We start from the raw sequence: 20457 nt of genomic DNA, 5'->3' as shown, positions 1-20457 counted from the left end.
CGAATGTACATATTTACCTTTAGAGATACTGCGGGCTTACACATGTGTTTGAACATTGTTTAAAATCAAAGTGTTTCCTTAGTTCACTTAGTTATCCTAGAGACAACACATGCTAATCTCTTCATTTGTAACATTCCTATGTTGCTTATAGTGAGAAACGCATCAACACTGACTCGTGTGCAATATGAGCAGCTGGTATTAGGGGAACACCAAAATCAATACAGATTTATCTGCTTGTGTAGCCTAATTTGACATGTATGAGAGGTGGTTAAAAGGCCACTGCACATTGCCGAGTGGCCCTCTACAACTGGCCAGATCTTCTGGAGATTTATATGTCATAATAGGATTGTGGGTAAGCGGTGGGTGCTGGGCTGCTTGAATTTATGCGCCTGATTTGTCTGCTCCACTCATGCTGCTACTTCTATCTAATTCACACACTTGGGACCCGCAATAGACAAATGCAATTAGAGGGAAATGTAAACATATGGCGGTAACATTGTGAATTTAAGAGAATAATCCTTACTGCTTTTACCTATAGGTCTTTAGCCGGTCCTCTAATATGATTGGATCATTTCGTGCACAAATATCTATAAGTGTCAGTCTGTGTGTCATATAAGTGGAGTGATTAATGAACATGGCAAATTAAATGTATAGTACACACAATTTCCTTTCAATTTCCTCACTTGTATGTTGTTCTCATATATTCTTTAGTCTGTTGTTCACAAAAAAAGTAAAAAAGTTGCTGACAGCTTAGTCACCATTCACTTTCAATGCATGAAAAAACAGCATGCAGGAAAAAGTTAGTAGACCAACATGAAATGTAATTTAATAAATGATGGCAAAAACATTTTAGTGCCTTTTAATTTAAACAATCATGTCTTTAGTTATAAAAATACTTCAGATTATTGTTCCATCCCCATTGATTTGGATAACATACTAATGAAACAACGTGTTCAGGTTTTTCCCTGGCTCTTAAAGTATATCTGAGGCTTTAGTCAGCATGTTCACTGCTTATTGGCTGAGTCTTAAGTATTTAATTAGTGCCAGCTATGGCTAATCTCTCCCTGTCCCTGCTTCAGCACACATCTACACATCATAACATGTGACCCCATCACTGATCACTACAGGATTACTCAACCTCCTAGAATGCTTATCCACATTCTAGTGTACAGGGGAAATATGCGATGCACTGCAGCCCTGAGCTGAACACTATTGTGCTTTAGAACACACAGGGTACACTCCTCTACATTATATTTATAATCTAGTTGGGCATCTTCATGCAGAAAAGAAAACTGTGATCATTCTATAAGATAATATTGTATCAAGTCAATACTGATGGTGGTAATGGTCTCTGCTCTGTCTCTTTTTGCACTTGGCACCATAAGAAACTAAGGACTGAAGTCCGTAAAAAGCCAAGGACAAAAATAATACAATAGAAGTGGAGAGAGATTATTCATCTCTTTACCGCAGCATTTACCGTAAGTAATAGCTGCTGTGATTAAAATGCATGCGTTGCAATGCATTATAATACGTATGGACCAAAAGAACAAGAGAAACAAACATTTCAGCGGCATCAACAAAAACGAACCTTATGTGACCTCAACGTAACTTCCGGTAGAATCAATAACCGTTGAGTAGTTTTAATGTAATTTAATGCAATTAATGAACAATAAAATAGTAACATAAATAAAATCGTTGGTCCGATGAAACCTTCTATAAAAAGGATAAGAGACAGAATAGACAGAGTAAGAGATATAGACCTCTATACAATTATTTACAAAGATATCTCTTTATCATTCGTTTTTTTATATTGAATATATTTATGCAAGTTATTCTAGCTACGCAAAGCTCTAAAATATGTTATATGGTTAAAATTGTGGTTGTGGTTGTCTACTGAACAGAAGTTGTTGTTGTGTCTTTGCTCACTTTTTCATTCAAATCAAAAGTGCGTTGTATGACTTTTATTTTGACAATTACCTGAAGCCGACTGTCTTTGATTTGGCGGCAGCGTTCGTTTGAAACTGTGGCTGTCGCTTCAAGTGGGAAAATATGAAATACTAGTAAAGAAAAATATCCCAACAAACTCCAAACGGTAGGCAATCATTGTTGAATATAATCACGTTTAAATTTAATTATTACTAATGATGTCATCTTGCTAGCTAATTAAACAACAGATTCGGATGTTCGAAGAAATAAATTGAAATTTGTTGTCATTATGATAACCAGGGTTATATTAATTTCCTATGTGTTTTTATTGACATTAGGGCAAAACCGGATATTATTTTTTTTCACATATTTTTCAGTTTTACATCTTAAGTGGTGACAGTGGGAGGTGAACTAGTATTCACTGTAGTGGTTGATGTGCAACTATGCAATCAAAACTTATAAAAAAGCGAGAAATGGCTTTGGTAACCTAGTTGAATAAAAAGGTTTGTTCATCAAGCGTGTTTTCTTTGTTAGGTGTCAGTGCTTGTACTGAAACAATATTCATAGTACAGTGGACAGAATCACAGCTGGGCTTCCATCAAGTCAGACATACAGTAAAATGAAGTCTGGCTGGAATCAGCGGCACAGAATGTTGAGCACATTGGAGAAGATTCAGACATCAGAATCAGAAAGAGCTTTATTGCCAAGTATGTTTGCACATACAAGGAATTTGTTTTGGTGACGGGAGCATCCAGAACACAGAAACAGAAACAACAGTACACAGAGACCATAACACAATAGAGTACAGTACACAGATGATTTAAATACTTACTATAATAATAATTTACTAAATACCTTCATGGAACATGATCATTACTTAATATCCTAAAGATTTTTTGGCATAAAAGAAAAATCAATAATTTTGACCCATATAATGTATTTTTGGCTATTGCTACAAATGAAGATTTTGGTACCAAAATGAGATAACTCCAATTAAAAAAAATATGTTTTTTAATTGTGCATTCCAATTAGTATCAATCAAACTGTAGTTGGTTTGTTTTGATTTAAGCCATAATAACTCAAAAAATACAGCTAACTAAAAACTTGATAACATAATAAAAAACCATGATTTAGTTATCTCATTTTGGAACCAAACTCTTCAAATATACCCGTGCTACTTAAGACTGGTTTTGTGGTCCAGGGTCACATATTATTATTTATTTTTTCATTAAAGTAGTTTATTGTACAGTTTACTGTAACGTGTATGTTTAACTACATGTTGTATAGCTAAGCAGTACATTGATTCAAGACTCAAAGCTTTAAAAATACAATGATTATTTTTTACCCCAATAGAACTATGCTTGATAGAAATATAGAAAACTATTTTGAGTTGACTTCAACTTTTTTAAATGTATTTTTTTTCTAGTTGGTCAAGCTGGTCTTAGCTGGTTAGGCCTTTAAAGGAGACTGAAACCTTTTGGATTTGCGTGATGGCCCTAAATAAGAAAGGATACTAATAGTATGGGTTGAAAATGGTTATTATGCATATTTTTACCAGTAGAAGGCAGCATTCGACTAATTTTGCAAATGCACGTTTAGGCAGATGGGATAGACCTTTTGGCTTTGTGTGATTCCGTATTTTCGCCGCTAAGTGTCAGCACAGTATAACAAATACTAAGCGCACCTGTAAATACTGCAATTCGCTTTATTTCGAGTTGCACGTGACGAAACTAGTCAGTTACGATTCAATAAGTGAAGAACCACTAATGTGGGCAGTAGACATTAGACTGATTCAAACCAATAACTAGCTTTTGGACCAGTTTGTTGATAACGTGGTAGAATGATGTGTCGTAAGTTTATTGTTTTATTTTGTTGTACAGGTATGGCTCTGGGTTTAACACAGGAAACTAATATGCTAATGTTAATAATATGTATATATATTACTGTATGTGTGCGTGTAGAAAAATCTTATCATTTTCAAGTCCTCAAGTCTTGCCACAAGAGGGCGACAATATCAATGTAGCATAAATTCAAAGATGCCAGTTATTAATAATAAATGACGAGCAATTTAAATTTGTGTTTGTTATGTTACTTAAACAATGAATACAAATGTTCTTGCAGTACTTGACCGCAGTGCTTTATGGCTTGAAATTGAGATGCCTTTCACTTGCGAAGACTTGCTATTAACAGATATATAGGTCAGGGATATATTTCTGCTCAATTATTAATTTATTCTGTCATTCAAAAATACATTCTAGCTGCCTAGTACAGTATATATCCCCCTGCCGCTTCTATGAGGTTGTTCTGAATTATGCCTGTTAGCATGTGACAAAGACGATGATGATGAAACAGTATAAATGAATGAATGTCGATGATCATCAATTGAAACCACATACAGAAAAATCGTCCTTTATTTAATCAAAATAAATAAATAAGAAATATACAACACATACATGCATCTTACATCCCACAGCCACCCATCACCATCAAAAATAAGATTACGCCCTTTTTCTTTTCTCCAAATTAAGACTCCTGGAAGCTCTGAGGATGATAATATAAAAGACAGCTTTCTGGAAAATATTGCATGATGAACAACACTGGGCACCCAATTTGTGAAAACAAAATGTAGCAGGCTTTCTGCTGTCCATCTGTCTTTCTGTTTATTATTTCAAGCAGATTTGTTATGTGTGTATTTATGGTAGAGTTATATTTTGGCAGCGACACAATTAAAATGCATCAGACTTGACTGTTGTTAGTACAGTAAGTGCTGCAAATGACACTGAACTCATTATCTGTTGCTGTAGCACCTCTAGCTATTTGTTCTGTCTTTTGTGTTTGTACTGTGCTATTGTAAGCATCCTTGCTGCTAGATGACCCATTGTAGCGTTAAGTCTTATTTTGAGATGACATGAAATTTAAAGAGTTAAGGAATATCTTTGTCGCTTTTAGAGCAATTTCCTTGTTTTCTGTGTAAGGTTCCTTTAGACTTTTACAGTACTGCTCCAATTTACTTAAAAAAGTTACAAAATTGTTTTGACAATATGTTATATTTAGCTTTAATTTCTACTGCTGTAAAGAAATAGTTCATTGAAAAGTTTTATTTCCTTCTTTTGTAAAAGGCAAAACGTGATGTTTGAATTTCTTTTTTATGTACAAGTGGATAATGCCAGTTTTCACAAAGGGCAAAAAGCATCGCCATACAATAGCTTTGTGTGAGGAACAGACCTAAATTTAAACCTTATATCTGGGTTTTCTTTCACGTTTTCAAGAACTTGTACAACAATATTGAATTGAAAAAAATACAAGCTGTGGCAGGTTTGACATCAAATGCTTTTTTTGCCCATCACCTGTGTATTACGATGCCAGACGTTTCGAAAAAAGTAACCAGCCAAAAGTCTGTGAGTCGTAACATGAACATTTTCAGTAAACATTAAAGTTTGTTCTTCGAAGCTATAGAATGGCTTTAAATGTAGTATATGTGGACTTTTATTTTGTGAATGCAGACGGCAGTACTAATAATCTCAGTCATAGTTTGTATTCATATATTTTGTAGATTACAGAGGTGACTAAAGGCGTCTTATCTAAAGCCTTATGTTAAATTTGTTGGATTTTGCCATAAAATTGTAACTGCTTTGACAACAAGACTACGACAGCTCTGAACCTTATGGTGTGTATGCACTAGAAGCACATTTTATCATTTGCGCGAGTAAATTACATACAAATTCAATGCAAAGTAGGGATGCACTGATACCAGTATCGGTATTGGGCCAGATACTAAGCTCATGTACTCGTACTCATTACCTTTTAAACTTCAGCAAGCACTCTGGTTTACAATAGGTAGATTTCAGACTTGCACAGCCACTGTAGTACACTACTGGTCTCTCATGTGCTCAAGTGCCCATCACAACATGGTGAATTCCATGCAAGGGGACCCGCGGTGTATGTAGATAGAATCAGCTCATTCTAAGGTAATTAAAATATAACGCTTCATTATGTAAGATCTTTTTACACCTCTGAAGACATAGTTATGTATATAATTATGTATATAATTCTGTCAATGGATCCCCCCAATAATTACACACTGGACCTTTAAGGTTTAGGCAAGAAGCACAGATCACAGACCTTTGTAAGGTGACTGTGATGGTGTAAAAAGAAACACATAACCTCATATCTCAGTTGCTACAATTTTATCAAAGTTCAGATCCGAGCTGTGGCTGTCCACGTCTACATCTGTCCTGGTGTCCATCTCAGCCGTCAGCTCCCTCAGGATCTTCTCCAGATCTTTGTTCTTTCTGTACATCTGCAGATAGTTGTACTGCAGCTGCTTTTGGTATCTGATTACTTTATCTTTTTCTTTATTCCATGTTTGTCTCTCTTGCTGGAAGCTATTCATCATTTTATGTTTCTTTTGTTTCTCCTCTTTCAGTTCTCCCCTGAGCCTCTCGACCTCCTTCTGTAGAGTATCTATGTCTACAGTCGCCCCGTTCTGATTCAGCGTTTTACTGGCTCCTGTTCCCTCCTGGGTCCTCGTTTTGGCTTGACCAACTCCAAAGGCCTCCATCCTGGCTTGGCTTATCTTCATTTGCAGCTGTTGCTCCTCCACCTTGGCTCTCATGGTCATTAGTTGCTGCTGCTCCTCTTTGGCCACCGCAAGGTCCTGCTTCATACCCTGGATGTCTGTTTCCAGCATGCTCACCTTCTCCCTGAGGAGATCGGCCTCGTTTTTCTTTCTTTGGAACTCGTTCTTGCATACCTTTAAACAAAAGTAATTGTAAGAGTAGCTAGCATCAGTTTTTGCTTGGAATTTAAAGGGATAGTTGACCTAAAAATGAAAATTCTTTCATCATTTACTCAACTTGTATGACTTTCTTTCGTCAGCAGAACACAAAAGAAGATATTTTGAAGAAGGCTGTAAACAAACAAACAAACAACATTGGTTTCCATTGACCTCCATTGTTTGGACACAAACCACACATTTTTCAAAATATCTTCTTTCGTGTTCCACAGAAGAAAGAGTCACATACACGTTTTGAATGACATGAGGGTGAATAAATGATGACAGAATATTCCTTTCAGATGAACTATCCCTTTAATCGCAGAAATCAAACGAACATACTGATATACTGTGGATGTAGTGTGCGTTGTTTTGGATAAAAGCATTTGCCGAATACATGGATGGAAATAAAGTAAGAAGGAAGTAAAGTTTTTACAGTTAGCAAACACCACACACCTCGACCTCAGTGCTTCGCTGGCGAAGAGCTTCTTCAAACTCCTTGTTCTTCTGCTCCAGCTCTATCAGCTTGTTTTTAGACTCCTTGAGAGCAGCTTTGAGACCGACGATCTCACTCAGTTTGTTGCCGACCTCAGCCTGAGAGTCTCTGAGCTGCTGCTTTAGAAGCGAAATCTCACCTGACTTCTGGCACACCTAAAAAATAGCATATATGCATATATGTCGCACATGCTATGAAAATATCGGTCTGTGCTGCGAATAAATTTAATAGTGTAGCACGCCTGCGATACAGTTTGGCAGGTGCATTAGACATTAGGCTTTAGATGTGTGAAGTGTGTTTGTCGTTGTGCTTGTTCGTGTGTGAGGTTAACTATGGCGCACCACTTTTTATTTTAGTTTTTATTTCGTTTTTGCAATTATATCTTGTTTTCTGGCTGCACCGAGTCCATTTATCTAGAGCCTTATGATCTGCACAATGTGGGAAAACATGGAAGGAATTTACTATTTAAATATGTCCTCTGCTTGTTCTGCGTGTCTATGAGTGAACGAGCTGCACACTTTAACATGTTACGACTACGAGCGTGACACTCTTGGATTTGTCTGTATCTCACTATACGAGGACACATGAACTTCATCCACAGAGTTGTTCTAAGTTTATTTTACGAGCATTTGAGTGAAGCTACTGTCAAACACTGTAACTCAAGCGTCTTCGCGAACACCCGCCAAAATAAAAGTCTTCTTAATTTGAACTAGATGATAACATAATTAACTTGTAGTACATTTATAAACTGTAGTAAACACTATAGTATACTTTAATATTGACTAAAGTAAGGTTCAAATATACTATAGTACACAAGAATTTTACTGCAGTTTACTCTGTAGTAAATACTATTTTTTATGGACAAATGTATGTACTAGTATACTAAAGCATTGAAATTACAGAACTCTTAAATTAAAAAGGAAAAATTAATTAAAAATAAAATGGCCCTAATTTATCCGTTTGTATAACGTTAATGTCCTTTTTCAGTTATTATTTATGTGATGACCTGCAGCTGTGATAACAGACGTACACTTGTGCTACAACTGTTTGGTCTGTGCTACAAAACTTTAAACCTCTGTAGCACCGGTGCTATGTGCAAAAAAAAGTTAACGTACAGCCCTATCTATATTTTGAATGCTGCACCCCCCAGAGCGGTTATCTGTACTTTACATGAATGCACTAGTATCAACATTTTGTCGCCATACCAAGATACAGTCTAGAAGACTCACCTCCCACTGTGACTCTTCTAATGTGGGTGCTAGATGTTTTTTCTGGCTCTCGTAGGTACGGAGTCGGCTTTCTGCCGAGTTCCTCTCATGGTTGAGCTGGTCCACCTCCTCCTGCAGACGTTTTTTATCCTGCTGGAGCTGGATCACCTGAAGCTGCAATAACTGCTGGGCTCTTACAGCCCTCTGGGACACCTGCAGGATACATAAACCATCATTAGACTCCGCCCACAAACCCTTGACTGACTGCTTTGTGATTTTGTATTTATGAAGACTTTCAATGATTATGGGTACAGGTTTGTCTTCCTGTTGTTTTTTACTTTAGTTACAGCTGCAGCTATCGATTATTTTAGTAATCGAGTATTCTACAGATTTTTCCATCGATTAATCGGGTATTCGGATAATAAATATGTTTTCTTTATTAAAGAGAAATACTAAATACACAAGAGAAAATAATACAAGTCTCTTAAAATGAACAACTAATTTGTTTCCTTTTTGGAAAAAATAAAAATTATATTGCTGAAATTGCATACATTAATATCTGTGAAAAGTTAACCTTAATACATTACATTGCCACATTACATTCAAAATGCAATATAATACAAATGTATAAATAAGAAACATTAATAAAAATAGAAAGAATAATTTCAAAGGTAAACAACTTTGCATTTAGTTTATCTAAATTAGTTTAAGTTTTTTTTTTACTATCAAATAGTAATTTATTTGTCCACATAAAATACCAAGTTAACCAGACTTTTGTTTTGGCAGATTGTCTGAAGACGCTTATTTTTTAGTATGTCTGTTTCTGTAGTCTGTGAACAGACTAAAATGCGTGTGTCTCACGGTGAATGCGTAAGTGAATGAGTAAGTATGTTTACTGTAGTTAAATGGATTAAACAAAGCTTGGAGGCAACAAAAATTGCCTCGATGATTTTTTGTAATCGAATTGCTCGAGTAACTCGAGGAATCGTTTCAGCTCTACATCAGACATTATATACAGCTCTAGAAAATAATAATAATAAAATGTATACCGCTCCAAATAACTTGTACTATAATAATGTACTCTTTTTAGATATTATGTTTAATTTTGACGATATTTGGAAGAATGTAACCAAACAGTTCTTGGCCGCAATTGACTACCATAGTAGGGTAAATTATATAATTAGAGATGCACCGATTGCAATTTTCTTTGCCGATTTCCAATTTTATTACAAGTGAAACCTGCCGATTCCGATTTTTGCCGATTCCGATTTTCTGTCCACAAACTATAATTGACAGTATACTGTATATAAAACCATATTAACTTTTCTTCAATACACATTTTTTTTATTTTCATTGAATAAATGATTGAACATTACAATTTCCCCAAATTTCCCTAAATGCAGTTCTCCAAGCTGCATTAAATTACAGAATCTTCTCTTTCCCAAACAACTCTTAAATTGAAGAACTCTGTGACTGAAAAGAAGTACAAATAATAAAATATAACTAAACATGTCACTTAATTTACCTTTTTCATTTTTGTACTCATCTCACAAAAGTCTAAGATAACAATAAAATAACAATAAAAATATTTTTTATGAAATGTAAAATAAATTGTCTTTATCTTGTGTCTGTAGTATTAAAAGAAGTGGGTTGATTTTTGCTGCAATTTCAATAAAGAAGTTAAAAATCTTATGAGTGAATTCTACTCTAAAGATGTATATGTATTTGCAGTTTTTTGTGTTAGTAAAGAACTCAATCAGATATATATCACATATATTGGTTGATTTATTCATTTTTTTTATATTTTTGGATTTTTAAAAACAAGTAGAAGTCGTGTTGAATGTCATTTTACCTTGGTGAAATGACCACAGTTTTAACGTAAGACAAGGAATCAGGCTGAATGGAATTTACGTTTGTTTTACACAGAGTGAACGACTTCAACATGAGTTTAGCATGTGTCAGAGTTTAGCATCACTGTTAGCATATATACCCCATGTAGACGGAGCAGCGAGAGATGAACTACAGTGTGTACAGTACATGATGCGTGTGCACGCGCGTGCAGTCGGCGGATATGAGAGATGCGCGTCAGTCAGCAGAGACACACATGCGAGTATAAATGAGCCGTGAAAGACAGGCTGTGCGCGCGCAGGTTTACATGTTTACTTGTGGCTTTGAGTGTACTGACTGCTGTGACGTTCTTGCCCGCATCACGAGCAACAGAAGATTGGCTTGGAATCGGCGAGACGTGAGACTGACCGGCTGGTCACCGGTCGGGCCGATCATACGAAAAACCGGCCAATTCCGATCTCTTGCCGGTCAATCGGTGCACCTCTATATATAATATAAATATAACAAAATATACATTTATTTGTTCTGTTGAACACAAAAGAAGATATTTTGAAGAGCGTAGGAAAGCAAACAGTTCTGGGGCACTTTTGACTACCATTGTCATTTTTCCTACTACGGTAGTCAATGGGGTCCAAGAACTGTTTGGTTTCAAGCATTCTTCCAAATTTACAGAGATTAGGAACAACTCGGGTGAGTAAATGACAATTTTTTTTGGGGGGGTGAACTGTCCCTTTAAGACCCCAAATACTGCAAAGAAAACAAATTTATATTCATATTTAAACAATGCATATTTGGAGAAACATTTTGCAGCAGAAGTCAACAGAAGCGCGTAAGTGTAATTGATTAATATTGTCTTATTGAGTTTAAACGCAGTGTCGTTGCTTTGTTTACTACCGCCATGTCACGTGTCGAAGTCGCGTTTGTTCTCGTGCTGGTTTCGCTTGTTATTGTAAGATTTTGAAGGCGTGTCCAACGCCAGGTAGAGAATTTAAACTGTGCCCTCGGCCCAGTCAGTGGGAGAAGCAGTTTGCAGCAGAAGTCAACAGAAGCGTGTAAGTGTAATTCATTAATATTGTCTTATTGAGTTTAAACGCAGTGTCGTTGCTTTGTTTACTACCGCCGTCTCACGTGTCAAAGTCGCGTTTGTTCTCGTGCTTGCGCTTGTTTTTGTGAGATTTTGAAGGCGTGTCCTGCTGAATTCAATTGCGTGATTAAAAGGGGTATTTAAGTGCGATTAACTTCCACGTGCAGCGCTCATCGCGTGAAGACCGAAGAGCGTAAAGACCATCGACTCTACCTGTGCGACTCCACCGAGCAAGGACACCAACAAGGCACTTGAGTATTACGTTTTTGCACTTCGACTATTGCACTTTATTTATTCTCTTCTTGTCATTTGTTTTGTATATTCCGTGTTTCCCCGCTTTTGACCATGGATTTTCAAATTTCTACTGTCACTACAACTCATTCGAGTCACATGCTGTTACTGTAATCCACCCTGTTAAAACTCATGTTGTAGTTATCTATTGTCCCCCGGGTCAGCTTGGACATTTCTTGGAGGAGTTGGATACGCTTCTGTCATCCTTCCCTGAGGATGGTACTTCTCTGTTGGTACTTGGAGACTTCAATATCCACCTTGAAAAACCACAGGCTGCCGACTTCAACAACCTGACTGCATCGTTTGACCTCAAGCGAGTTCCCACTTCAGCAACTCATAAGTCTGGTAATAAACTAGATCTTATCTACACACGCTACAGCTCCACTCATCACCCCCAGGTCACCCCGCTGCACACGTTGGATCATTTCCTCATCACTCTTGATCTCGACCTAACTTCCCCAGACACTACACATGCCTCCCCACTGGTCACATTCCGACGCAACCTACGTACACTCTCTCCCTCCCGCTTATCCTCTGTGGTCTCCGCCACGCTCCCTCCCTCCGAACAGCTCTCTCTCTTGGATACTAACACCGCCACTGACACTCCTTGCTCCACACTTACCTCCTGCTTAGACAGCTTATGCCCCCTTACATCTAGGTCATCTCGTGCATCCCCTTCTGCCCCCTGGTTATCTGATGTTCTCCGTGAGCATTGCGCCACGCTCATGTCTGCTGAGAGAAAGTGGCGCAAATCTAAAGAACCCGCTGACCTCGGTCTCTATCAGTCTCTCCTCTCTTCTTTCTCTGCTGATTTCTCCTTTGCGAAAACTCAGTACTACCATACTAAAATCAACAACTCGCCTGACTCTCGTACTCTCTTTAAAACCTTCTCTGCTCTTCTTTGCCTGCCTTCCCCCTCACCTGCATCGGACTTAACAGCTGATGATTTTGCATCTTTCTTCGTAAAGAAAACTACCACCATCAGCAGTCAGTTCTCTGCGCCGCTGCCTTTTGATCACGGCCAAACCCCCGACACATGCTCGCTCCCCTCTTTCTCCCTCCTATCTGAAGATGATGTTTCCAAGGTCATGTCTTCGAACCACCCAACGACCTGCCCGCTAGATCCCATCCCCACTCATCTCCTCCAGGCCATCTCTCCATCGGTTGTTCCCACTCTGACCCACATTATCAACTCGTCTTTCATCACTGGTACATTTCCCGCAGTTTTCAAAGCCTGTATTACCCCACTACTGAAGAAACCCACTCTTAATCCTGCACTGTTAGATAACTACAGACCGGTATCTCTTCTCCCCTTCATTGATAAAACTCTTGAGCATGTTGTATGTAACCAGCTCTCCTCCTTTCTCACGCAAAACAACCTCCTGGACAGCAACCAGTAAGGTTTCAAGAGCGGTCATTCCACTGAGACTGCGCTGCTCTCTGTCATTGAAGCCCTGAGACTGGCAAGAGCCGCCTCGAACTCATCTGTACTCATCCTACTGGATCTATCTGCCGCCTTTGACACCGTTAACCACCACATCGTCCTGTCGACCCTCAAGGCTATGGGCGTCTGCAAAATGGTGCTACAATGGTTCAGGTCTTATCTCTCAGGTAGGTCATTTAGAGTATCCTGGAGAGGTGAAGTCTCTGAGTCCTAACATCTTGATACAGGGGTGGCTCAGTGCTTGGGCCGTTGCTCTTTTCTGTATACATGACATCCCTTGGCTCTGTCATTCGGAAACATGGCTTTTCCTATCACTGCTATGCGGATGATACACAACTCCACCTGTCATTTCAGCCTGACGATCCGACTGTTTCTGCATGCATTTCAGCATGCCTGAGCGACATTTCCCTCTGGATGAAGGACCATCACCTGCAGCTGAACCTTGCTAAAACAGAACTGCTTGTAATCTTGTCCGACCCTAAGATCCATCACAACTTCTCCATTCAACTGGGCTCATCAACCATCACATCTTCCAGAACGGCCACAAACCTGGGAGTGGTGATCGATGATCAGCTAAACTTCACAGATCAGGTTGCCAGCACCACTCGGTCCTGTAGATTCATCCTCTACAATATCAGCAAAATTAGACCTTTCCTATCCAAGCATGCTAAGCAGGTCCTAGTCCAGGCTCTTGTTATGTCCAGACTGGGCTATTGCAATGCTACTAGCTGGACTTCCTGCTTGCACAACAAAACCTCTACAGATGATCCAGAATGCAGCGTCAAGAGTGGTCTTCAATGAACCAAAGAGAGCACATGTCACCCCTCTCTTCATTAAGTTACATTGGCTCCCTATAGTCGCTCGCATCAAATTCAAGACTCTGCTCCTGGCCTACAAGACCACCACTGGTTTGGCACCCCTTTATCTTCATTCACTAATGCAGACTTATGTACCCGCCAGATCCTTACGCTCTGCAAATGAACGACGTCTTGTGGTGCCATCCCAAAAAGGTAAAAAATCGCTCTCACAAACCTTCTCTGGATCGGTTCCACATTCGTGGAATGATCTGCCTGCTGCTACAAAATCAGCAGATTCTGTGGCCATCTTTAAGAATCGGCTGAAAACACATCTCTTCCGTCAGCACCTGACCGATCATTTCTGACTTCTATATCTTTTCTACTCTGTAGTAGACTTTGTGAGACATGTTTTATTGCACTTATGCTTTTTGTTTTCCTAATGTTGACCCAATTGCTTCCATTGTTTACCCAACTTGTAAGTCGCTTTGGATAAAAGTGTCTGCTAAATGACTAAATGTAAATGTTATGTATTTAAGAAGATTTAGCTTTTAGTCTTTAACATTGCTGTTTGGTGACTGTATCAGTTCTGAGGTTTGCTTTTGGTGGAATTCAATAAATACTGAGATTTAGTGGCTGAAATACATGTTGAAATGCTGATTATAGGCAAATTTGTAGTGGTCTCTTATGTTTTTCCAGAGCTGTATATTATAAACGTTTTTCCATTAGTAAACAGTAGCATACTTGACGTAGTTTTGTAGAACACCGTTGCTTCAGCCCCTCCATCTCCTCTGCGCAGTAGCGTTGCTTCTCATCAAACAGCTGACATGTGTCCGACTCTTTCTCCTCGAGACTCGTCTGTAACTCCGCCAGCTCGGTTTCACGTTCCAGAAGTTTCTGCTCCAGCTGCTGTATCAGTGATTCATCCGTCGAGATCGGTGATCGGATACAGCCGCCAGAAGTTGTTGATTTTGTCTGGCTTTGCTCAGAAATCGTAAATCTGTGTTCCATAAGCGCCTCTTGGTTTCCAGAGAAGTCAAGCCTCGGCTCGGCGGGCGACACGGTCAATGCTGCGGCAGTTATTTCTCTGTTCATACTCATCGCGGCCGCCACGCTTTCACTGAGGACACCAATGGATCTCGTGTTGGCGCTAGTGGATTCTTCCATTTTGTTTGTGTCACTGTTCCCATTGACCCAACAGTTTCCACTGATCATATTAGTCCCGCTACACATCCAACTCGAGTTTCCATTCACACCTGTGACACAACCCTGCGAGTTCTGACAAGTATCCACGCTGTGGGTCGTGCCTCCGTGGCGCACCATGTGACCTGTTGAGGTGCTTAGGTTGTCTATCTGACTGCTGCCGCTGGTGCTGTGGGTGGGCAGACTCGACATTGAGTTACGTCCAGAGTCTGAGTACGTTCCGAAGTTTGTCTCCAGCTTTGGGTCTTGGAGGTCTTTGAGTCGGTCTGTGGGACTGATTCTCCTGCCCAGGATACTGCTCAGGTTGTTATGAGTCTCCACCGAGGAACTGCTACTATGGGGAAGGACCGGTTTGAAGGCGGTGGGCCGGATCAAATCCTTCTCTACGCTCTGTATGTGAGGACAAAGAAAGAAAGAGTTAGTAAGCATGTTTTGGGGATTTGAGGCTCATCACATTGGTGGGATAGGGGTGATGTAGGGGTGTCACAATATACAGATATTGACGTTTTTAACGAGTAATATTATGTGATTTTTAAGGTCCTACTTTGGTTTATGGAGTGTTCAACAACAAGTTTATGTACACACAAGATGTAACAATACTTTCATTTTCTAATAATAGGTAGTTATCATTACCTTACTTCTTCACTGACTTCTAATCCCCTCCTTTCTGTCAGCCTACTCTGATCTGATTGGTCATATGGTCTAGTCTGCTGTGATTGGTCTACCGCATACAGCGCCACAATGTTAAAAAATGAATGTAGGCGGGGATTGTACAGAGTGATGTAAATCTGACACGGAACTGAAATTAGAACGACAGATCAATTCGCGTCAGTCAGAGTCCACTCCTTTTTTCCCAAGCCAATAACTTATACGAATGTTATTCGTTCACTTTCGGCTTTACATCTTGGCAGACTGCTTACATTCACACACAGCAACGTTACACATGGCATGAAATGTAATTTTAAGGACATTGTAATAGTTACTCATTAATATAATAATGAAGACCACAGTAATTGATATCTTCACTTCCTGTCACTGCTCATTTTAAATTTAAATTAAAAAGTTTAACCGGAAGTGCTGCAGTGTTTATGTCTTGCAAAAACTGATTATATCATTTTATATCAGGGACTTTCTTAAAAGGAGGGGTGGTCGAGGGAGAGAGAAGCTTGTGAACAAGCGCCACGCTGCCACTGGAATGACTCTCTGGAGAGATTAAAGCATTCTTGCCTCGCCAATCTGGAGGTTTAATTAAATGGAGCAGACGCTGCTAAGCTCTCAGTGAAAGTGTCAAGGGCTGGTAGGGATTACTATAACATCAACTATACTTGACTGCTGTCTGACGTTCTGTGATAGCAATGCTTTGGAGATGGGGCATCTTTTGAGAGCAGATTTACTGTTTTAGTGTACTTGTTTAATTTTAAATGATACAAATTGTATACATACATAATATGTATGTTTTAGATGGTGAAAACTGAAAAGACTTTAAATGCAAACCATAATTTTCTGCCTGCCTCTAATTCTGTTACCTTTTCTAGTTTCCCAGACAGAGGAACTAATTCTGGTGGCCCTCCATTCCTGTCCATCTCAGCTGATGTTGCTTCACTCCCCTCAGCTGTGTTAAAATTATGGTGACCGGCTCGGGGATTGTTGTTGACCTTGATGTAAAAGAAGTCTTCGTTTTTGCCTGAATGATAGCTGACTTTCGAGTTGTTGTTGCCGCAGTGGTCCTGAGAGAAGCCATACTTCAGAAGGCCGTCCAAACTACGGCCTGTTTTCTTAGAATGAAGCCCTTTCCTGGGTTTGTGTTCGGAGGCTTTGCAGTGTTTGCTGTGGAGGCTATGGCCTGATATCAAACTGCTGACACTACCCATGTTTCCTGGGACATCTGGAGAAAGCAGGTGGTGGTCTTGGTGGCGGCAGGTGCACTATTACTGAATTTTAATGATGGTGGATGCTCTGATGGACTCATAGCCTTGTGTGGAGATCCTTCCTATTCCCAATTGGGAAACCTGGTGAAACATGGATTTTCAAAAATGATGTGAGATGTTTTCTGTTGTCATTTAAATGATATAGTTCTTTGCAGAAGCGGAGTCAGTGTTTACTTTATCTAACGTTCGGGAGGTAAGCAAACAGAAACTCAACAACTTTTTTGTTGACTCTTTGCCCAGGTGGGAGATAATAGGGGTAGACCTAATGACAGTTATCCTGATTCACTATGTGGAGGCTCTTCTGAGCGCAAGCTTTACACAAAACCCCTCCTTTTTGTCAAACAATTCTAGGTTCATATGCAAACATTAATGAAATGTGGTAGTACTCGTAGGTCAGTAGGTCACAAGAACATTTTTGCTTCTCACCAGGCTATCCTGATATATTTTTTCAATTTGCTGTGGTATTGTCTTTAGAAACAAACACATCCTCACATTTTTCCTAATAATAACGCTGATTCTGCATTGAACATCTTCTATGGTGGAAGGCCACTGGGGAGAGGAGAGCTGTCAATCAACAGACAGCAGTTCAAAAGAACCAAAGGTCTGTCACCAGCTAATCAACATTCTTTTATGATTCATATGTGCCTAAAGCATATATTACACATCCATAATCAACACATCATGCCTTCCATCTGTCTGTCGGAGCAGATAAAGCTGATGGCAAAGGGCCTGGTGAACAAAAGACCTGCCGCGATAGCCACACGTGGCTTTGTACAACTGGCCTAATTATAATGGCTGAAATGTTAAATGCTTATTAGCTCGAAAAAAAATGGTAAACATGCCAGCTGTGTTCAATTATTAATATCACAGTGGATTTAGGAAAACCGTAAATAATGTATCATCTTAAGTTATTTCTTTGTAAAGTTAACACTTTACAGTAAGGTTGCATTTGTTGACAGTTAGGTAATACATTGGCTAACACTGAACAATACTTCTATTTATTAACATTTATTGATCTTAGCTGATGTTAATTTCACCATTTAGTAATACAAATATTAGCATTAATTATTGCACCATGAACTTACATGAATAATTGTATTGTCATAATCTAACACTAGCAAAATGATTAAATGCTGAAAAATATATTGCTCAATGACTATTTACATGCGCACCAGTAATGCAATTATTTCCAATAATCAGAGTAAGGACTTAAACGCAGTAACATGTTTACATGACATGAGAACACCCTTTTTGCTCCCGTTTACATAAAAGTTTTATTAGTCTGATTATTTGCTATAATACACAGTACAGACGATGATCTCAGATACAGTAGGTGTGTGTTACTGGCTATCGTTTTAATATAGTCAAATGCAAAACACCGTTATGTGGACGTATCTTATGGTTATTCGGCAGCGTGATATAGAAATGTGATGGAAAATACCCCCGCAACAGTGGTATACGCTGTCATCGCATTTGCGTTGTTTCTGTGTGAAGATAAGGACCAGAGACAGCGAGTTGTGTTCACGGTAAAACTTCAGACTGTCAATTTGCGCTTAAGATGCATGACAGAAGCACATGCGCACCTTGGTCAGAGCAGCATAAATGCGATTTATGTGTTTACATGCGTTCATACCGGTGTACGCCACGAATATGTTACTTCGATTATGCTTACTGCGATTATGAGCTTAATCACATTATTTAGATCAAATTATTGGTTAAGTGTAATCGCAATATTGCCAAAATCCTATTATAATCGCATAATGAGGGTGCATGTAAATGTAGTCATTATTAGTTCATGTTAGTTAATGCATTTAGTAGTAATGTTAACAAATTCAACCTTACTTTCAGGCAGAAAGTTGTAAACAAAGTAAAAATCCTAAATATAACACAATAAATGTATTAGTTTCATTTACCAAACACAAATGGGCATGTATTACAGAACTCTGATGCAAATCTTATTTACACACTCAGAAGTGTCAGAAGGATGATATCCCCTAAACTACTCAAATATCATTCGTGGCTTTATTCTGCATTTGCAAAATGCACAGATTTGAATATTCCGTACTCTATATCTTTTAAAGGGATAGTTCACCCAAAAATGAAAATTCTTTGGTGAATTACTCACTCTCTAGTTGTTCCAAACCTGTATACATTTCTTTGTTTTGGCTTGCCCCCAAACTGTTTGATGGCCTACATTCTTCAAAATATCTTCTTTTGTGTTCAACAGAACAAAAAAGTTATAAATTAATTTTTCCTACTATGGTAGTCAATGGGGACCAAGAACTGGTTCTAAGCATTCTTCCAAATATCTTTCTCTGTGTTCATCACAACAGAGAAATGTATACAGAGCTCGAAGGTGAGTAAATGTTGAGAGAATTTTTATTTTTGGGTGAACTGTTCCTTTATAAACACATCAGCAGAAAGACCTAAAGTCTATAGACAGCCCCGTGTCGATTCTCTCCAATGAAAAGCGATCTCATCTGAGTCTTTGTTTAACAGAGTCAGACACATTTTTCTCAAGGCATGCCAACCAATGATGTAATGCTTGCCATTTTGTTTTTATACACAGCTTTAAATGAATGAGCACTCATTATTATGAATTCACACGTCCTGTCGCACACAATATATGCAGCTGTCGGTTATTATAAATGCAATAAAACACAGTTAAATTAACTCCTGTTAATCATTAGAACACAGGGAGTTTTTGACTTGGTTCGCACGTGTCGTTATCCATACTATATGACAGTTTTCAGGACATTGTGAAAAGCATATTGCAATCTGTATCCATTGCATGTTATTATTGTACTAATGGAAGCAGTGGCATTTATTGAAAGGTACAAAACAAGCAGCAAATGTACAGTATGCCTGGCCATCGCATTGAGCTTGACACATGCACAGACATCACTTCCAACCATGTGCAGCAGGTAAACAATCCCACTTGGACTCCATTCCTGCCTTCAATAACCTAATATCACTTATCTTCACTCAAATTCAAATGTTTTCTCAAAAGAATATAAGGGATGATAAAAAAAGAGACTTACTGTCTGAGCAAAATAAATCCACTGACAAATCCTGAATCAAATCTCCTTCGCATGCTCTCCACAGCCATGCATGTGCGAATCAGTGTTTGTCCTTGAGTGAACCAGTCACTGAATACTCCAGACTGCCGTTAGACAAGAGCAAACCATGCAAAGGGGGCGGATCTTATCACCATTCAGCTCCCCAGAGTTTTTTTTCCTCCACGTCTTTTTTTTTGTTTGTTGAAAAACTGACATGAAAATGTTGCTTGGAGACGGGACCCCGGGGTCTCCTGGGACAAGGAGGGGGCAGAGACCATTACACCTCTTTACATAAGACGTGTGCCACTAAAGAGATTAACTCACTGCTGTTCACAATGGGCTGCATGTACCCCTCCGTCAAACACTTTCTCTCTTCCTCCCTCGCAGTTTTTAATACACACA

The 20457-nt window shown here is 38.9% G+C and overlaps 2 protein-coding genes across 3 annotated transcripts in view; one reads left to right on the top strand and one right to left on the bottom strand.

Moving 5' to 3' along the window:
* Nucleotides 1-4319: 4319 nt before the first annotated feature.
* lzts1 (leucine zipper, putative tumor suppressor 1) overlaps nucleotides 4320-20457 on the bottom strand; it is a 31158-nt gene continuing 15020 nt past the window's right edge. Inside the window, exons 2-7 of one of the 2 annotated variants that reach the window (XM_057356815.1) lie at nucleotides 20038-20306; nucleotides 16595-17077; nucleotides 14610-15458; nucleotides 8426-8617; nucleotides 7157-7351; nucleotides 4320-6679 (exon numbers count right to left, since the gene is read on the bottom strand). In XM_057356815.1, coding sequence (XP_057212798.1) covers nucleotides 6092-6679; nucleotides 7157-7351; nucleotides 8426-8617; nucleotides 14610-15458; nucleotides 16595-16939 — 2169 coding nt within the window. In that variant the 5' untranslated portion in view covers nucleotides 16940-17077; nucleotides 20038-20306 and the 3' untranslated portion in view covers nucleotides 4320-6091. The remainder of the gene's footprint in view (nucleotides 6680-7156; nucleotides 7352-8425; nucleotides 8618-14609; nucleotides 15459-16594; nucleotides 17078-20037; nucleotides 20307-20457) is intronic. The other variant, XM_057356814.1, reaches the window with a different exon arrangement.
* On the top strand, nucleotides 10248-14593 carry LOC130568136 (uncharacterized). Its single transcript, XM_057356816.1, has one exon. It carries the CDS (start codon nucleotides 12353-12355, stop codon nucleotides 13025-13027), a length of 675 nt encoding a protein of 224 aa, XP_057212799.1. The 5' UTR covers nucleotides 10248-12352; the 3' UTR covers nucleotides 13028-14593.

Source organism: Triplophysa rosa, linkage group LG17 (assembly GCF_024868665.1).
Source record: "Triplophysa rosa linkage group LG17, Trosa_1v2, whole genome shotgun sequence".
NCBI classification, from domain to species: Eukaryota; Metazoa; Chordata; class Actinopteri; order Cypriniformes; family Nemacheilidae; genus Triplophysa; species Triplophysa rosa.
Note: the sequence above shows the minus strand (reverse complement) of the source record. Positions and strands in the feature narration are given on the sequence as shown.